We start from the raw sequence: 15,182 nt of genomic DNA on the forward strand, positions 1-15,182 counted from the left end.
CCAGGTTGCCCAGTCAGCGAAGCATGTGACGCTTGATCTTGGCTAAGGCTGTGATCTCACCGTTTGTGAGTTAAGCCCTGCATCGGGCTCTGCCCTCCTGGCGCAGAGTCTGCTCCAGATTCTGTGTCTCCTCCTTTCTGCCCCTTATCTGCTTGTGTGTTCACTTTGTCTTTCAAAATGAATAAACTTTAAGAAAAAGTTTTTCAGGCATTCATTAAATACCTGTTATACTGAAATATGGTTCTCATGTCTTGGGACTTAATAGTTCTCGCAGCTCGTAGTGTTTTGGTGAGAGGGGCAAACCTAGGATTTAGAAATAGAGGAAACCTTCCGGCTTGTGTGGTGCTGGGTATAAAGTGCCTCCCCAACTTGACAGTGTGTGGTTACCACAGTAAACAGGAAATAGTCTTTGAGATGACATTCACTTCAGCAAGCATGCATTGACCATGTACTGTGCACAAGGCATCTGGAGAGGACCACAATGTAGCCCCTGTCATAGTCCTGTTAGGTACAATAAACATGCTTGCTCCAGGTTTCTGTAGGATGCCATGCAGTCCCAGGGCCTGTCACCCAGTGCTTTAGAATTCGGAAGTTTTCAATGTCCCCCAGAGCTGGGAGGGAAAATGCCTCTGGCCCTGAGAATGCATAGCAGGGAAGGAGGGCAGCCAAAGCAGCTGGCCAGTGAATGTCTCCCACCTAACTGGGAGCCAGTGGCAGATTGTGGGGTGGGCAGGGCACCTCTCTCTGCTGGCAGCTGTAGCCAGGCCTCCCAGCACACGTGACTTCCTGCTTCATCTTGCCTAGACCACACTGTCCCAGCCAGCCGTCCGTTCACACACCGGTTGTGTGAAGGATCTGTGGCCCGTTCTTCCCTGTTGAAGCCACGCCCAGTGAGATGATCCAGGCACGGGGGATCCAGACAGGCTCTTAGGACTCATTGGGGAACTTGATCATTCCCATTACCTTCTAGCCATAGACTGTGCGGTTGCAAGCGGAGACTGCGAGGGCCTCCAGGACGGGTGTGAGGGCTGTGCTGTGGAGCCTCTGGAAGGCCTGGCACACGGGCTCTGCGTAGCTCTGTCGTCTCGTCCCTTTACAGGAACGGTTTCAGATTGGGGAATTGTCCCTTTTGCTTCCCCCACAACTTACCAGATGGTATGTAGGTCAGCATTTCTCCAAGGGTGCTCTCATTTCTTCTACCTTATCCATTTTCGTGATTTTATTAGTTTATGCCATTTTGTCTGAGGAGGATCTGGGGCCCCTCAGATTAGTTCAGGATTCTGTTGGGTGGGATTCGCTGACAGCAGTACATGATTTTCCTGATAATTGATGCCTTGATTAATGGAAATATTTGTGAAACTTCCATCTTGAATTCATAACTGGTCGTCGTCTTAATTACAGTCAGCTGCTACTTGGCAACTGTGTATGTAAATCTGCCCAGATTTCGGGGAGCACGTTTCATAAATGGAGGAAAGATTGGTTCAGCAGCTGTCAGTTCTCCAGCTTTGCATTAACTTACTGTTTGCTGGCTTGGGTTAAATTCTCATTTTGCCCAGAGCTATGTATCTCCTCTTTTCTTTGCCATACCTTCTTATGCCGACCCTATCCTGTCCAAGTATTCACGTTATTTGGAGAGAACCAGTGGTCCATTTTGCCCCCCATGCCTGAACTGACATCAGTAGGTATTGAGTAGCATTTTGGCCCCAATGCATAGAAGGTGGAGCTACTGCCTTGAGGAGTCTCTAGTTATATTGAGAGAACTTAGGTTCCTGAAATAATTAGGAAACCATTGGGAAGCCAGGAACCCTCCTGAAGTAGTAGTAGATGACATAATAAAGCAACGAAGGAGTCGTGGAAATACACTTGTGGGAGAGTTGGTTTCAAGAATGCATGTTAGTTACATTTTCTTCTCGCAACAACACCACAGCAAGGAAGGGGTCGATCCTTCACTTTGCAAGTGAAAAACTGAGGTACACTGAAAGATTTCCTAGGGTCATACAGTCTCCAACTGATGAATGGAGCTAAAGTCTCCCAGTTTCAAATAGAAAGCGGTTTGTTTCCTGTTCCTTCTCTTGCTGGAATTAAGAGAACTCTGATGACTGGAGGCTTGGGGAAGGAAGGCCCACGGCAAAGGGAGGACTCACCTGGGTCTGACTTGAGTAAATGAAGAACAGGAAAGCCTTATTTCAGGCTAGACACATTGGTGAAGAAGTGTGGCGTCTGTGGAGTGTGAGAAAATGTCAGTCCTAGGACAGTGAAGCATTTAAAGTCCATCCCACATTAGAAAAGACCATGTACATTTCAGTCTATTACATGTGTCCATACTCCTGTGCTGAAACAAGAGTTACTTAAATATCTACGGTGTATTTTAGAATTTCTAACTTGATTGCCATTTCTTTAAAAATGCTAGCCATGATGTAGTGGGAGATGGTGACCATACTTTGAAAACCACCGGACAAGAAGATTCCCATTGTCCCAGATAGTAGCAGATAATGCTGAATAGATAAAGAGCCAGACTGGAGGGGAAGGGGTCAAAGTCTCAGGATTGGCCATGTGGGTGGGACATAGCAAAGGTTCACTTCTCAATACTCAGAGCATTTTGGAAGATGGTTTTCTACCCATCACTTAAGTAGACTTGGATTTTAATGTGTAGAAGAAATGAAGATTATAAGTATTAGAAGCTTGAGTAATAGAAGAGTTTAAAAATTCCTTTAGCCATGATATTTGCACTGAAAATAGTACGTGTTTTGAAAGTAGCGTTAATGCCTTTGTTCTCTTCTGTTTTTAAAGGAAAATGATGTTACTGCTGTACGAAGAAGGCCTCCGGGTTGTCATACATACCTCTAACCTCATCCATGCTGACTGGCATCAGAAGACTCAGGGGTTTGTGGGCTTCTGTTTACTTCACGGCAGTGGCTGTGGGTGGCATTCACTTTATTCTGCTATTGTGTTTAACAAAAAAAAAAAACAAAAAAACACCCACACATGTGGCATAAAAAAGAGACCTACACAGAAATAGTATTTTACTACCTCCCCTCAGCTCCACTCTCTTGAGGTAACGGGTGTTAACAGTTTAGTACATACACATCCATGATGGATATATATGTAAATGTACTTTTAAATGGGATTACACACTCAACAGCCAAGCACAGGGAGCAAGCCTGTGCAAAGGATCTGAGGCAGGAAAGACGGTCTAAAATGGAAGGTCTGAACCCATTATTTTTCTGGTGAGACCTATCAGTAACTTCCTTGGTCTCCATTAACCCTTTTCCCCACTTGTACTCTGGCTTGTCATTTCCCAAATGGTATTGAAGGGAAACTTCATGGTTAATCATATGCTGAAAACTTCTCCTCATCCCCAGTTTATTTTTCCATAAAAGAAAGCTAAATTGATATCTTTTTAGAGCCTTTAATAGGTTCATATAGTTGTGAATCTCCAACAGGAAAAACTGACTTTTTTGTTGTTCTTTGGTTTTTGTGTTTTTGTTACCAACTCTGTCCTTGGTATACTCAGGCTAGATCTGGTCTTTTGAGTTCTTTTTAAAAGAGGAGCTTGGTTTTTTTTCTGTTACTTAGTAACTTGCCCAAATCAAGTTCTAACTATTCTCCCTCTTGGTAAACTCTTGATTGTGGCTGGCTTTGATTTCCATTTGTTTACGTCATTTTGTACATCTCTGCTTTCTCTGGGGTTAGAAGAAAGTCCAGGATTCATCTGGCCTCTTCCAGGGTCTGCGTGTCCTTCACTCTCCTCCTCTGCCTTCTTGTCCTCCCTGTCACCGCCCAGGCTGGGCTAGAGCTCTTAGCTCTGGCAGAGCCCAAGTCACACTGTAGGTTGAACTGAAATACAGGACCTTCCAGCCTCCATCCTATGGGTTTGCTTCAACCCCAGTGCCATGTAGAACAATGGTACCCTCTCTCCCTTCACTGCCTTCAAGTTGGAAAGACAGGCTTTTCCCTGAGCCCAACATCCCTAGTTCTCTCTCTTCACTCTTTCCCAGCCACGGCAAGTGGCTTAGAGCCCCGTCACCAGTGCCTGATAGTTCTCTTGTAAACGTGTTCTAATTTCTGAGTGTCCCACTTAATTGCATCTTGAGAAGCATATTTTAATTCCAGCTGGTTCAGGGTGGAGGGCATCCCCATGGTCTGTAAAAGCCTCAGCCACTGGGTTTGAGGTCAGCTATGCCTTTGCCACTCCTAGAGCTTCTGAGCTGCTGGGTTGGGTTTTTGAACCCATGAATCATACAGAGTTTGTGAAGTTGGCCTGTGTGGCTCAAATAATCCTACCTGTGGCCTCCATCTTATTTTGGAGTGAGAAGCTTGAGCCATGTTCTTTAGGTCTCTCCAGGATGGCTGCTCTGGGGAAATGGATTAAGGGTAAGGATTTGGGTATTCGGATTTTCTTCCTTTAAAATTTTTTGGGGGCACTTGGGTGGCTCAGTAGGTTGAGCGTCTGACTCTGCTCAGGTTATGATCTCACAGTTTGTGGGTTCGAGCGCCACATTGGGCTCTGTGCTAACAGCTCAGAGCCTGGAGCCTGCTTCAGATCCTGTGTCTCTCCAAAATATTGGATATATAGAGGATTCCCTCTCTAAAAATAAACATTAAAGACAATAAAATTTTCTCTAAAAAAATAGTTTTATTTTCATTTAACTTTTTAAATTGACCAGGTAATAGTTTCTATTGTTTAAAACTTAAAGTACCAAGGGTATGAAATCTTTCAACTTCCCTCTGCCCACCACCTCGGAGTAGGGTAATGTTACCTCATGTTTAGTCTAGATTCTGGTCTCTCAAACTTGCATTTTTGTGTTGTGGGTTGTAATTTTTGTAAGATATTTAAAAGCAGTCCTTTTGTGTAACCTTCATGATGGTTCTAGTAACACTCTGCTGATCCTTTTCTGCTGTACAGGTGTTCCAACCACCCTTTCAGCTGCCGCTTGGTCTGCCTGTTAATTTCTCACATTTAAAATTATTTGGCCTTGGGCACCTGGGTGGCGCAGTCGGTTAAGCGTCCGACTTCAGGTCACGATCTCGCGGTCCGTGAGTTCGAGCCCCGCGTCAGGCTCTGGGCTGATGGCTCAGAGCCTGGAGCCTGTTTCCAATTCTGTGTCTCCCTCTCTGCCCCTCCCCCGTTCATGCTCTGTCTCTCTCTGTCCCAAAAATAAATAAACGTTGAAAAAAAAATTTTTTTTTAATAAAAATAAAAATAAAAAAATAATTTGGCCCATAATGATTTCACATCTTACTTGGTAAAGTGCTAAAAACACTTCGCATCTCAGTATCCTGGGTTAGTAAGTTGTCATCTGTCAAGTTCCTCATCCACCCAGACACCAGAGAGTGAACCTCTAATCTGGGAGGAGCCCACCAGGTTGTGGGCTCTGAATTGCTATTTGTGATGGAGAGACTTCTTCATCCAGCCCAGTGGGCTCATTTTACACAGAGAGGCAGGTGCTCCCGAAAGGCTTTGGCCTGACCCCAAATGACCCAGATCTGGCCCCAGAACCTGGGCTACAGTCCTTGTCACATGTGTTACCCCTTGTACAAGGTGTCTTCTTGAGGTGGGAAGGGAAGGTATGACCTGCTACCCTGCCAGAAACACGTGCAGAGTTCAGAAGACATGCAGCCAGGGTCCTTGCGGTTCTGGATGCTTCCTGCCCTGGGGGCCTTCGTCTCGCTGGTCTCCTTTGAGGGCTGCCAGTGAAAGGAATCGGGTAGTTTCTCTTTGGGCTTAATGGGATAATAAATGGGATTAAATATGGCTCAGTGGGATAGCTGCTGGAGGGGAAAAGCAGGGACAGCAAATAGATCCTCAGTACTTGGGTAAGCCTGACGTTGGTCATAACCTCCGGTGTGAAGCACACGTGTCCTGTGAGGCAGGACGGCTGACGTGGTTTTGCAGTTGAAACTGAGCACAAGAGGTTTGAAGCCATACTTGTCTGTGATCTGTCCTGGAGCACTTCACAGAAGGGTGGGGTTTAGATACGCTTTTCCCACTTGTGGGTGTAATATAAAAGTTTGGGAGAAGGGCATTGTTTTCCTTTTGAAGAGAATTGATGAAAGATGTGTTTAATATTTTGCTCACTAGATAATTTGAAAGTCTGAGGTCACTGTAAACGTAATATCATTAAATGTGGTGTCACTCCTTCCAGACACCAGGAGAGTACAGGATATGAAAATATCTCCAACTGCTGTAGCATATACATCATGAAAAGGAGTTTCCTTACTAAAATTGGATTTGTATACACATTTTTCTTCGTGTAGATGACTTTTCCGTTTGGCTGAAGAGCTGCATTGGTGTAGCTTGCTGGGTCACCACAGGTGGTGTGGATTTACTATAGCAACTAGAACTATCACCTGTGTTGTCACCAGGCCTTAGCAGTATGGAGGTGGGGCTGGGGGCAAAGAATAACGGTGTGGTGCGAGAGGAAGCATAGAGCATTCAGTTGTGAGATGTGGGCAGAGGCCAAATATTCTGGGTTCCTAAGTTCATGGTGAGGTGTTAAATTGAGAAGCATTCTGAATACGATGGAAGCCACTGGAGTGGGTGTGAGGGGATCTGTGCTTCCTGTTTCCTCAGGATCCATCTACTTACCGTGTGGACACAGCCGATGAGATTTGCCTCTTCCTTAGGGTGAATGTGCAGTCAGCACGCGATACCATTGTGTTCAGTTGCATTCCTGTTGTTTTTTTCTGTTCCAGAATATGGTTGAGCCCCTTATACCCACGAGTTGTCCACGGAACCCACAGATCTGGAGACTCAACAACACATTTTAAAGCCGATCTTATCAGCTACTTAATGGCTTATAATGCTCCTTCTCTCAAGGAGTGGATAGATGTTATCCACGAGCATGATCTCTCTGAAACCAAGTACGTATCGTTTAGCAATTTGGGGTTCTTAAAGTAGGTGAATGCCTTGAGAGCCACATGGTGTGTGTACTGCAAGGGCCTTGGAAAGAGGTAGAATGGGATTTGGCTGTCCTTTATGAGAGCAGGTTGTCTCCGTGTCTGTGTCTCCTAGATCTGAGGCACTGAAGTGGATGCCAGTAAATCTTCGTGCTCACCATCAGCCTCCCTCTGGAGTATCTGAAAGTCACTTATTTCTTTGCCCGGTACCTTAAACCTTGTGAATGTTCCACCATGATTTGATGTTCTTGAAAATCCATTTGAGTATCAGTTACTATTCTGAGGAGGCATCTGAAGAAAATAGGTGGTCTCTCGGAACATTTCGTGATTACATTAGTTTTATGTGTATTTTGTGATTTGGGGGTCTACAAATCCCATCACTGTGCTCTATTAACTTGCATTTTATATCCTTTTAGTGTTTATCTTATTGGATCGACCCCAGGACGCTTTCAAGGAAGTCAAAAAGATAATTGGGGACATTTTAGGCTTAGGAAGGTAACAGAATTTTTACTATTTTAACTTGTTCTTTTAACTTACATTTTCCCTTTATAATTACATTTTGATGGCAGCTTCATAATAGCACAATTCTGAGTGAACTTGATCAGTTGATTGTAGTTCTTGGTGATTACTTGCTCCTTAATGTCTTGCTGCCTCTTTTAGAAGTGTAGACTGCTCTAAATGGCAAAAGCATAAGGACTTTGTTAGTTTTTATTTCATAAAGAGACCTCTCATTTATTCAGCTATTGTAGTTTTGGGTTGTTTTCAGCATGTAAAGGATTTTTAACATGACAAATTCAACCAAGAACAGAAAAATACTGTTGAGTAAAGGCTACAGCTGTGCTAGCATGTATTTTGTTTACTAGCCAGTCCCTGTAAGAGTTAACGACAAGAGTGACATTTGCTGCTGCTATGAAAATGAACAAAGAAAAGTCTTCACCAAATGAAAACCACAAGCAAATTAAAGATTAAGGTTTTCTTCATCTCTGTTTAGGAGATGTAGTACTGATGTTAATGAACCTGAAGTGGCTTTCTTAAAAGCTTCACCTTTTTCCGTGAACTGTTTTTCATGTGACAATTAGCCTTGGTTAATGAAACTTTAATTTGCTTTTTTGAAATGAGACCACAGCTGCAAGCAGGCGAGGTCTTGAAGCCAAGAGAAGCCTAGAGAAGGCATTAGAGCCTACTAAGTCCATAGCTTTGAGGTAGATCCCCATACCTGGGCTCAAATCCTCACCTATGAACAAGTCCTGTGACCTGACTCTCGTCTATAAAATGGGTATAATAACAATACCTCACACAGAATTTCGCAAGGGTTAGACGAAATGGAGAACGCAAGGCCCGCGTTGAACGTTCACTGTGCTGGTTAGTGGTTACCGGTTTGTGGACTGATGGTTGCGACAGGCTAGATTCTTGTACACATTGTCAAGGATCGCAGTCTTCCTGGAAGATAAAGAGCATCTTAGAGTTTTCAGACCATTTCTCACACACAAGCTCATGTTGCATCACAGCTGCCTTCCAGGGAAGACGGGAATGATCAGACTTCGGTTCCACTGACCTGTAAATGGACGTACAGGGACACGTCCAGGGCTATGTAGCTGATGAGGGGCTGAGCACCAGAACAGAAAGTGGGTCCTGGAGCTTACCGTTCGGGCCTGTTGCTTACACCATGCTGCCTTAGGGTGGAAATTGAGACCTAGGCTTTTGGGCAAGTGTGTTTATAAATATTAATGTCTAAGCTGTGTTAAAATACTACATATTAAACTAAGCAATCAGAATACGAGCTTCATTTTTCTTCAGCCTCTAGGTAATAACTCTGTATGTGTTTAAGTAGTTAAAATTTCCAAATGTTTTTGAACTGTTTCTGTAGCTTTGCAGATCACACACCTGCAGTGCTTAAGGTGGTCTGTATATACGTAAACATATATTTTTTTTTATAGCATCATGTGGAGCCCAAGTGTTAAATTAAATCTCTTTCACTGGATAGGAGTCAAAATACCCAATAGCTTTTATTTTTTAAGTATTAAACAGTTATTTCAAAGCAAGATCCCATTTCATATGGCAGGCTAGTGATTTATCTGACATTTCTACATTTTTCTTTAAAAAAAAATGGTTTTACTTTAATAAAATCATGGAGTTTTGGAAGAATGCTTCTATCCACCTACTCCATTAAACTATTTTTAGTACTGAAAGAGTATTTTCCAAAGAAGAAAAAGTGTGAGGATGAAATTGATCTCTAATATTTTCAGCATTTTTCTATTGATTGCGTTCCAAGGACAGAAAGCTGAGTTCTGAGTTGTTAAACCTTTTCTGTTGACAGCTTCTGAAAGAGCATGCCTCATCCATACCTAAAGGAGAGTCTTGGCCAATAGTAGGTCAGTTTTCAAGCATTGGCTCTATGGGAGCTGACGAATCAAAATGGTTGTGTTCGGAGTTTAAAGAAAGCTTGGTGACCCAGGGGAAGGAGAGCAGGACCCCAGGGAAAAGTGCTGCTCCCCTCCATCTGGTGAGTGCTTTTCCCGCTTCAGGTAGGGGGGTGTGTGTGTGTGTGTGTGTGTGTGTGTGTGTGTGTGCGTGCGTGCGTGTGTGTGTGCGCGCGCGCTAGCTAGTCCAGCGAGAATCCGTCCTCCTCATGCAGGTTTTCTTCCATGAGTCTGGGGTGGAAATGGCAGCACGTTAGCACCAGCACTGGTGATCAGGTGGCCCTGGCATCATCTGGTGCTGGGAGTGTGCTGCTTCAGCCACAGATGAACCTGTGATTTTTCATTCCTTCAGGTTTTCAAGCAAAAGAAAATATAGTTGCTAAAGCATTGCCGACAGAATGATGAGTATTAGAGACTTTTGAATACACAATTTTGCACTGAACTCTGCGTGAACTTGGTATTTTTGAGGGAAGAGTACTCAAACCGAAGTGGTTTTTTTCCGTCAAATATATATACTTCCTGTAGTTGACTAGAAGTTCAATTTTTTCATAAGATGAAACTTTTTAAAATTTAAAGTACTTTTTCAAATTTTGTAAAAGAAATATTTCTAATGGAGACTTTCATTTTCTTAGAAACATTCCTTTTAAGAAAGTTCCTTTGACGTACATTATGAGTTTGTTTTGTCTTTCCTTTGTTTTTAGATCTACCCTTCTGTGGAAAATGTGCGGACCAGCTTAGAAGGCTATCCCGGTAATTAATGGAAACCGTCTGAGTTGAAATTTTTGTGTTTATTTCATAAATGCCCTGGTAAACTTTTTAACACAGGTAATAAAAATGCCATTCTTCTGGAGAAAAGTACTGATAAGAAATTTAGAGAATATTTTCTCCGAACTGGCTAAGGATCATAGAAATGCGTACTACTAAGTGCTGCCATGTTCCAAAGATGGTACCATGCAGTTGGGCCATTTGGGTAGTTTAACAGTAACTGTCGGAGTACTTTCTGTTCTCGTTTCTACAATAAGGTGGTCACTTCTGCCAGCAGTGGGGGGCTTGTCCTGACAAATAAAACCACCTTTCCCTGCTGCATCCTGCCTTTCCAGAGAAATTCTAACATGCCTTTCTCTGATCTCTCTCTCCATATCTTCCCTGCTTGTGTCTGTGGCTCTGTGTGGTTCTTCCAGTTTTGAATCCCAGATATGGATATATTTAAGGTCCAAAACTTCTGCTTAATCTTGGGATGCACCTTTGTTGTCACATAGTTGATATCTGTACTTTCTAAAGCACTTCATCTGTAAGTGTCTGGATGATTTTGTAGGCAACTTTCAACCTTGTTTGCGACTTCTCTTGCATAGTGCTGGACAGCGAGCTTTTATGTGGAATCCAAAGCCCTTCAGACAGCACATTCAGGAGGTGATAACCAAAAACCCAAGCAGTGTTTGCCTCTGGAAAAAGGAAACCTGATTGGCATTTGCTTGTGGCTGGAAGCAGAATGCTCAGAATTAGACTAATTTAGTCCATTTATTGCTTGTAATACTAGATACAACTCTGCCAGAAAAGGCTTGGTAAGGTTTGGAGTGTATCAGCTTTGTGTAATGGCCAAACCAAAATTACTATAACAGGACTCAAGGACATGGTGATATGTCGGTTTGTCTTGTCCTTTGTCAGCTTCTAATACGTTGGATCCATTCAAAATGTACTTCTTAATGGGGGAAAACATGGTATTTCCAATAAAGCTATTTCATAACTGGTCCTGAATAGGTTTTTAGTTTTGTGCAGTAGAGGAATCGACGACATGCCTTATTTGATGAGTCAAGAGAAATTTAAAGCTTTCTTTGGGGATAGATTACTTATGGGGAAGTTCTAATATGTGTTTGCAAAGTCACTGGTGGATCTACAATGGTACTTTCTGCCTTTAAAACATGAACAAAAATAGTCTACTAATTGTGTCTACTAATTCCACTTGGAACTGTATCTTTTTTTTTTTTTTTTTTTAAGTTTATTTTGAGAGAGTGTGTACAATCAGGGGAGGGGCAGAGAGAGAGAGAGAAAGAGACCATCCCAAACAGGCTCCATGCTGTCAGCATGGAGCCCAACATGCAGGGCTCAAACTCACGAACCATGAAATCATGACCTGAGCTGAAACCAAGAGTTGGGAACTTAACCGATGGGCCACCCAGGTGCCACTGGAACTGTATCTTTATTTCCTATGCAAGAATACCGCTTTTAGGGTTAGCTTTTAGAATTCCTTTTTAAAAACTTCACTGTTCACTGAACATGTTAATTTTATTGATGATTCCATTACATTTGTGAGAATGTTAATACAAACTCTGCTTAGAAAGGGCAGAGGGTAAAAGGTGAAGGAAGCAGGAGGACTGCGTTTTGTCCTAGTCTACCTCCCCAGCTGACCTGTTCTTGGGCCAAAACGGAGATGCTCCAGACCAGAGTGGGGGCAAGGATTTCTCACCTTCGTGAGGACTGCAGGATAGGCCAGGATTTTTTATATAGTTTTTGTAACACTTCAAATCTGTGCTGTTAGAGATGTTAAATTACCACCCCTGAGTGATTAAATAATACCTTTCTCTTTTCAGGGCGTAAACATTTATATGTATCCCTAAGAAAGGAAACCCCACTGAGGGAGCATACCTAATACAAGTATAGACCTTTTTGGGGTTCCTGGGTGGCTCAGTCGGTTAAGCATCCGCCTTAGGCTCAGGTCATGATCTCGCGGTTTGTGGGTTCGAGTCCCATGTCAGGCTCTGTGCTGATAGCTCAGAGCCTGGAGTCCGCTTTGGATTCTGTGTCTCCCTTTCTCTCTGCCCACTCCCCCCGCCCCCCTAGCATACTCATGCTCTGTCTGTCAATAAATATTAAAAAAAAAAAAAAGTGAAAAAGTTTTTTTTTTTTTTTTTTTTTTAAATAAAAAAAGACAAGTATAGACCTTTTTTTTCCAAGTACTGTTCCATGAGATGAAATAGGAAGTGGTTTGTTTTTTGTTTTGGGTTTTTTTTTTTTTTCCAGTATTTACTATAGATTCTTAATGAAGGATTCTCAAGTTGTTTTCTGTAATACTTACTTTGTTTTCTTTTAAAAGCTGGTGGCTCTCTTCCCTATAGCATCCAGACAGCTGAAAAGCAGAATTGGCTCCACTCCTATTTTCAGTAAGTAATTGGTTTAGAATGCTGCTGTTGTTTCTTTAGGAATAAGAACGTTGTTTATTGTCCGTCTGATGTTTTAAAAAAGAACCTTACATAATGTAGCTATGTGTTTTTTTTTCATCTACATATGTTAGTGATAGAAATAACTTAAACAAGATTTTGAACACTATTTGGAATAGGTTTTTAATACCAAAGAGTAAAATTGATCCCTGTGAAGTTTCTATTTAAATACTGGAACTCAAAAAAAAAAAAAAAAAAAGATAATGTTGGGTAGTTTAGACTTTATGTAAGCAGCATTTTTTTTTTTCTAATGTTTATTTATTTTTGAGAGTGAGAGATTGAGTGTGAGCGGGGGAGGGACAGATAGGGAGAGAGACACAGAATCTAAGCAGGCACCAGGCTTCGAGCTGTCAAGCACAGAGCCTGATGTGGAGCTTAAACTCACAAACTACAGGATCATGACCTGAGCCGAAGTCGGACGCTTAACTGACTGAGCCACCCAGGTGCCCTGTAAGCAGCTTTTTAAAAAAATTATTTGAGTATAACTGTCAATGGTACTTGAGTTACAGGTGTAGAACCTAGTGATTCAGCAGCATTGTAGCTCGTATTTCCAGAATGTAATTCTTCTGTTGGCACATGCACGTACTGTGACTGCAGCTTGCGTAGGGTGAAACCCACACTGCTTTCTCCAGGATGTAGGACGGTATTTGGTTTGCTCGGTGGTTGAATGGCCAGGTGAAGGGAAGGTCTTTCGTCCCCCTCTTGTTCCAGGGTTGCACTTGCTCTGCGTGTTCTTGGCCCAGTTTCTTGCTTGCTTCAACGGGTGTTAATTACACCACACCACACAGTTGGAAACAAAGGCAGATTGCATCTTGGTAGCTCACAGTCTAACTTGGTGTCCCCTTGTGGGTCTCTTGGGAGGTTATTCCCTACAGAGGGCATTCCCTTATGTTGAGCTCTTTTCACTTTTCATTCAGGTGAATTTAGTGATCCAGAGAACAGTCTACCTGATCCCAATTCTGGCCTCAGTCTCTTCTCATGAGGAACCATCCTCTTTAAATTTGTAAGCAGAGATGGTCACCTCATGACATAGGTCCTTTTTCCCCCACAGAACCTCAGTCCTGCAGTATTGCACACCTAGAAACCAAACTCAGTTACACGATCGTCATCCTTGGACTCCAGTGTTTCTGAATTATCCTCCGGCTTTTCAGCATTCCTCTAATATTCATCTTGTTGGCTTTTTTCCCATTTTGTACTTTATTTCAAAAAGCTTGTACTGAGCCTGTACTTAGTAATACGCTGTGGGAGCATGATTCCTGCTTTGGAGGAGCTCACAGTCCACCTAAGAGACAAGACTTGCAGATGGGCAGTTGAAGTCACAACTGAAGTAAATATGTATGTGAATATATGAGTCTTAATGGCAGAAAAGAGATTGGAAGGCTATATACCAAGAGGTCACAGTGCTTTTTTCTGTTCTCTAAACAGTTTGATAAAACACCACAGGTTCTAGCACAGAACTGTGTAGTCACTTTTTAGATTACGGGATTTTGCTTTTCATGAAGTGTCCTGATAGGATTATGATGGGTTTATATTTTCTTATTAGTAATATATTTTTCCTGTCACTAGCAAATGGTCGGCTGAGACATCTGGCCGCAGCAATGCTATGCCACATATTAAAACTTATATGAGACTGTCTCCAGACTTCAGTCAAATTGCCTGGTTCCTTGTCACAAGGTAAGTAGGCCTTATATTCTTGATGGGAAGAATTTTTAAAATGTGTTTGTAACTCCTGCTGTGAATACCGAATAGGTTTCCATTAGGTTTCCAAAAGGTGGTGTTGTAAATGGTTAGTTTTCAAAGTGTGTGTATGTCTTCTGAGCCTTATTAAGAGGCCTGTGACTTCCCCTTCACAAAGCCTGTAATCATTGCCTGATTTTAGGAGTCTTGAAGTTTTTAAGGTTTGCACAAAATTTGTGTTGACTCCTGTTTTTTAATACTTCAATAGTAGGAATTAGGCAAGTTAACAATTGAGGTAAATCCAGAACAAAAATGATGCGGTAAAACTAGTATTCCTTAGTTACTTTCTCTCAGAAAATTGACACTTGACCAATCCAGTCTCTTCCAATGCGTTTTTTTTTTTAATTTTTTAGAACGTCTTTATTAAGATATAATTTTCTTTAAGATTCACTTATTTAAATTCTGAGTTAGTATATTCCTAGAATTGTGCAATCATCACCATAATCTATTTTCACAATTTTCATTACCCTCTATAAGAAACTCGTTATTAAGCTTTTTTAATGTTCATTTTTATAGCAAGGTAGATTGTTGTGCTCTCAGAAAAAGAGAACTGGGCTAGAACTTTAGTTCCTGACTCCTAGTCTGACCAAAGGCCATTAGGCATCTCTTAATGATTCAGTGACCCAATGATGTCAATGCGAATAATTAAGGTATGACTAAGTAGAATAATTTCTTTAATGAACAGACTTTGAAACAAAAGTTTAAGAATACTCAAGAAGAAACTTTGAAACAAAAGAGCCAGTTAGAAGCAGAACCAAGTTCCCTTCCTACTTTCTGGAAATTAGTGGCCTTCCTGGCTCAGGATCAGGAACAGTGACCTGAACTGTGTTTAGTGGTATGCATTAGATGCAAGAGTGGGCTTCTGGACAGTTTGTGAGGCACCATAGTGTAATGAAAATATGGCTCTTAA

General features: G+C 42.1%; 1 protein-coding gene across 7 annotated transcripts in view; it reads left to right on the top strand.

The window, feature by feature from the left end:
• Positions 1-15,182, top strand: part of TDP1 (tyrosyl-DNA phosphodiesterase 1) — an 89,546-nt gene that overhangs the window by 18,608 nt on the left and 55,756 nt on the right. For all 7 annotated transcript variants that reach the window (XM_045451838.1, XM_045451843.1, XM_045451844.1 and 4 more), the window contains 7 exons: positions 2,791-2,883; positions 6,697-6,864; positions 7,317-7,395; positions 9,218-9,403; positions 10,022-10,070; positions 12,412-12,478; positions 14,102-14,209. In XM_045451838.1, coding sequence (XP_045307794.1) covers positions 2,791-2,883; positions 6,697-6,864; positions 7,317-7,395; positions 9,218-9,403; positions 10,022-10,070; positions 12,412-12,478; positions 14,102-14,209 — 750 coding nt within the window. The remainder of the gene's footprint in view (positions 1-2,790; positions 2,884-6,696; positions 6,865-7,316; positions 7,396-9,217; positions 9,404-10,021; positions 10,071-12,411; positions 12,479-14,101; positions 14,210-15,182) is intronic.

The sequence above is a fragment of the Leopardus geoffroyi genome, chromosome B3 (genome assembly GCF_018350155.1).
Source record: "Leopardus geoffroyi isolate Oge1 chromosome B3, O.geoffroyi_Oge1_pat1.0, whole genome shotgun sequence".
NCBI classification, from domain to species: Eukaryota; Metazoa; Chordata; class Mammalia; order Carnivora; family Felidae; genus Leopardus; species Leopardus geoffroyi.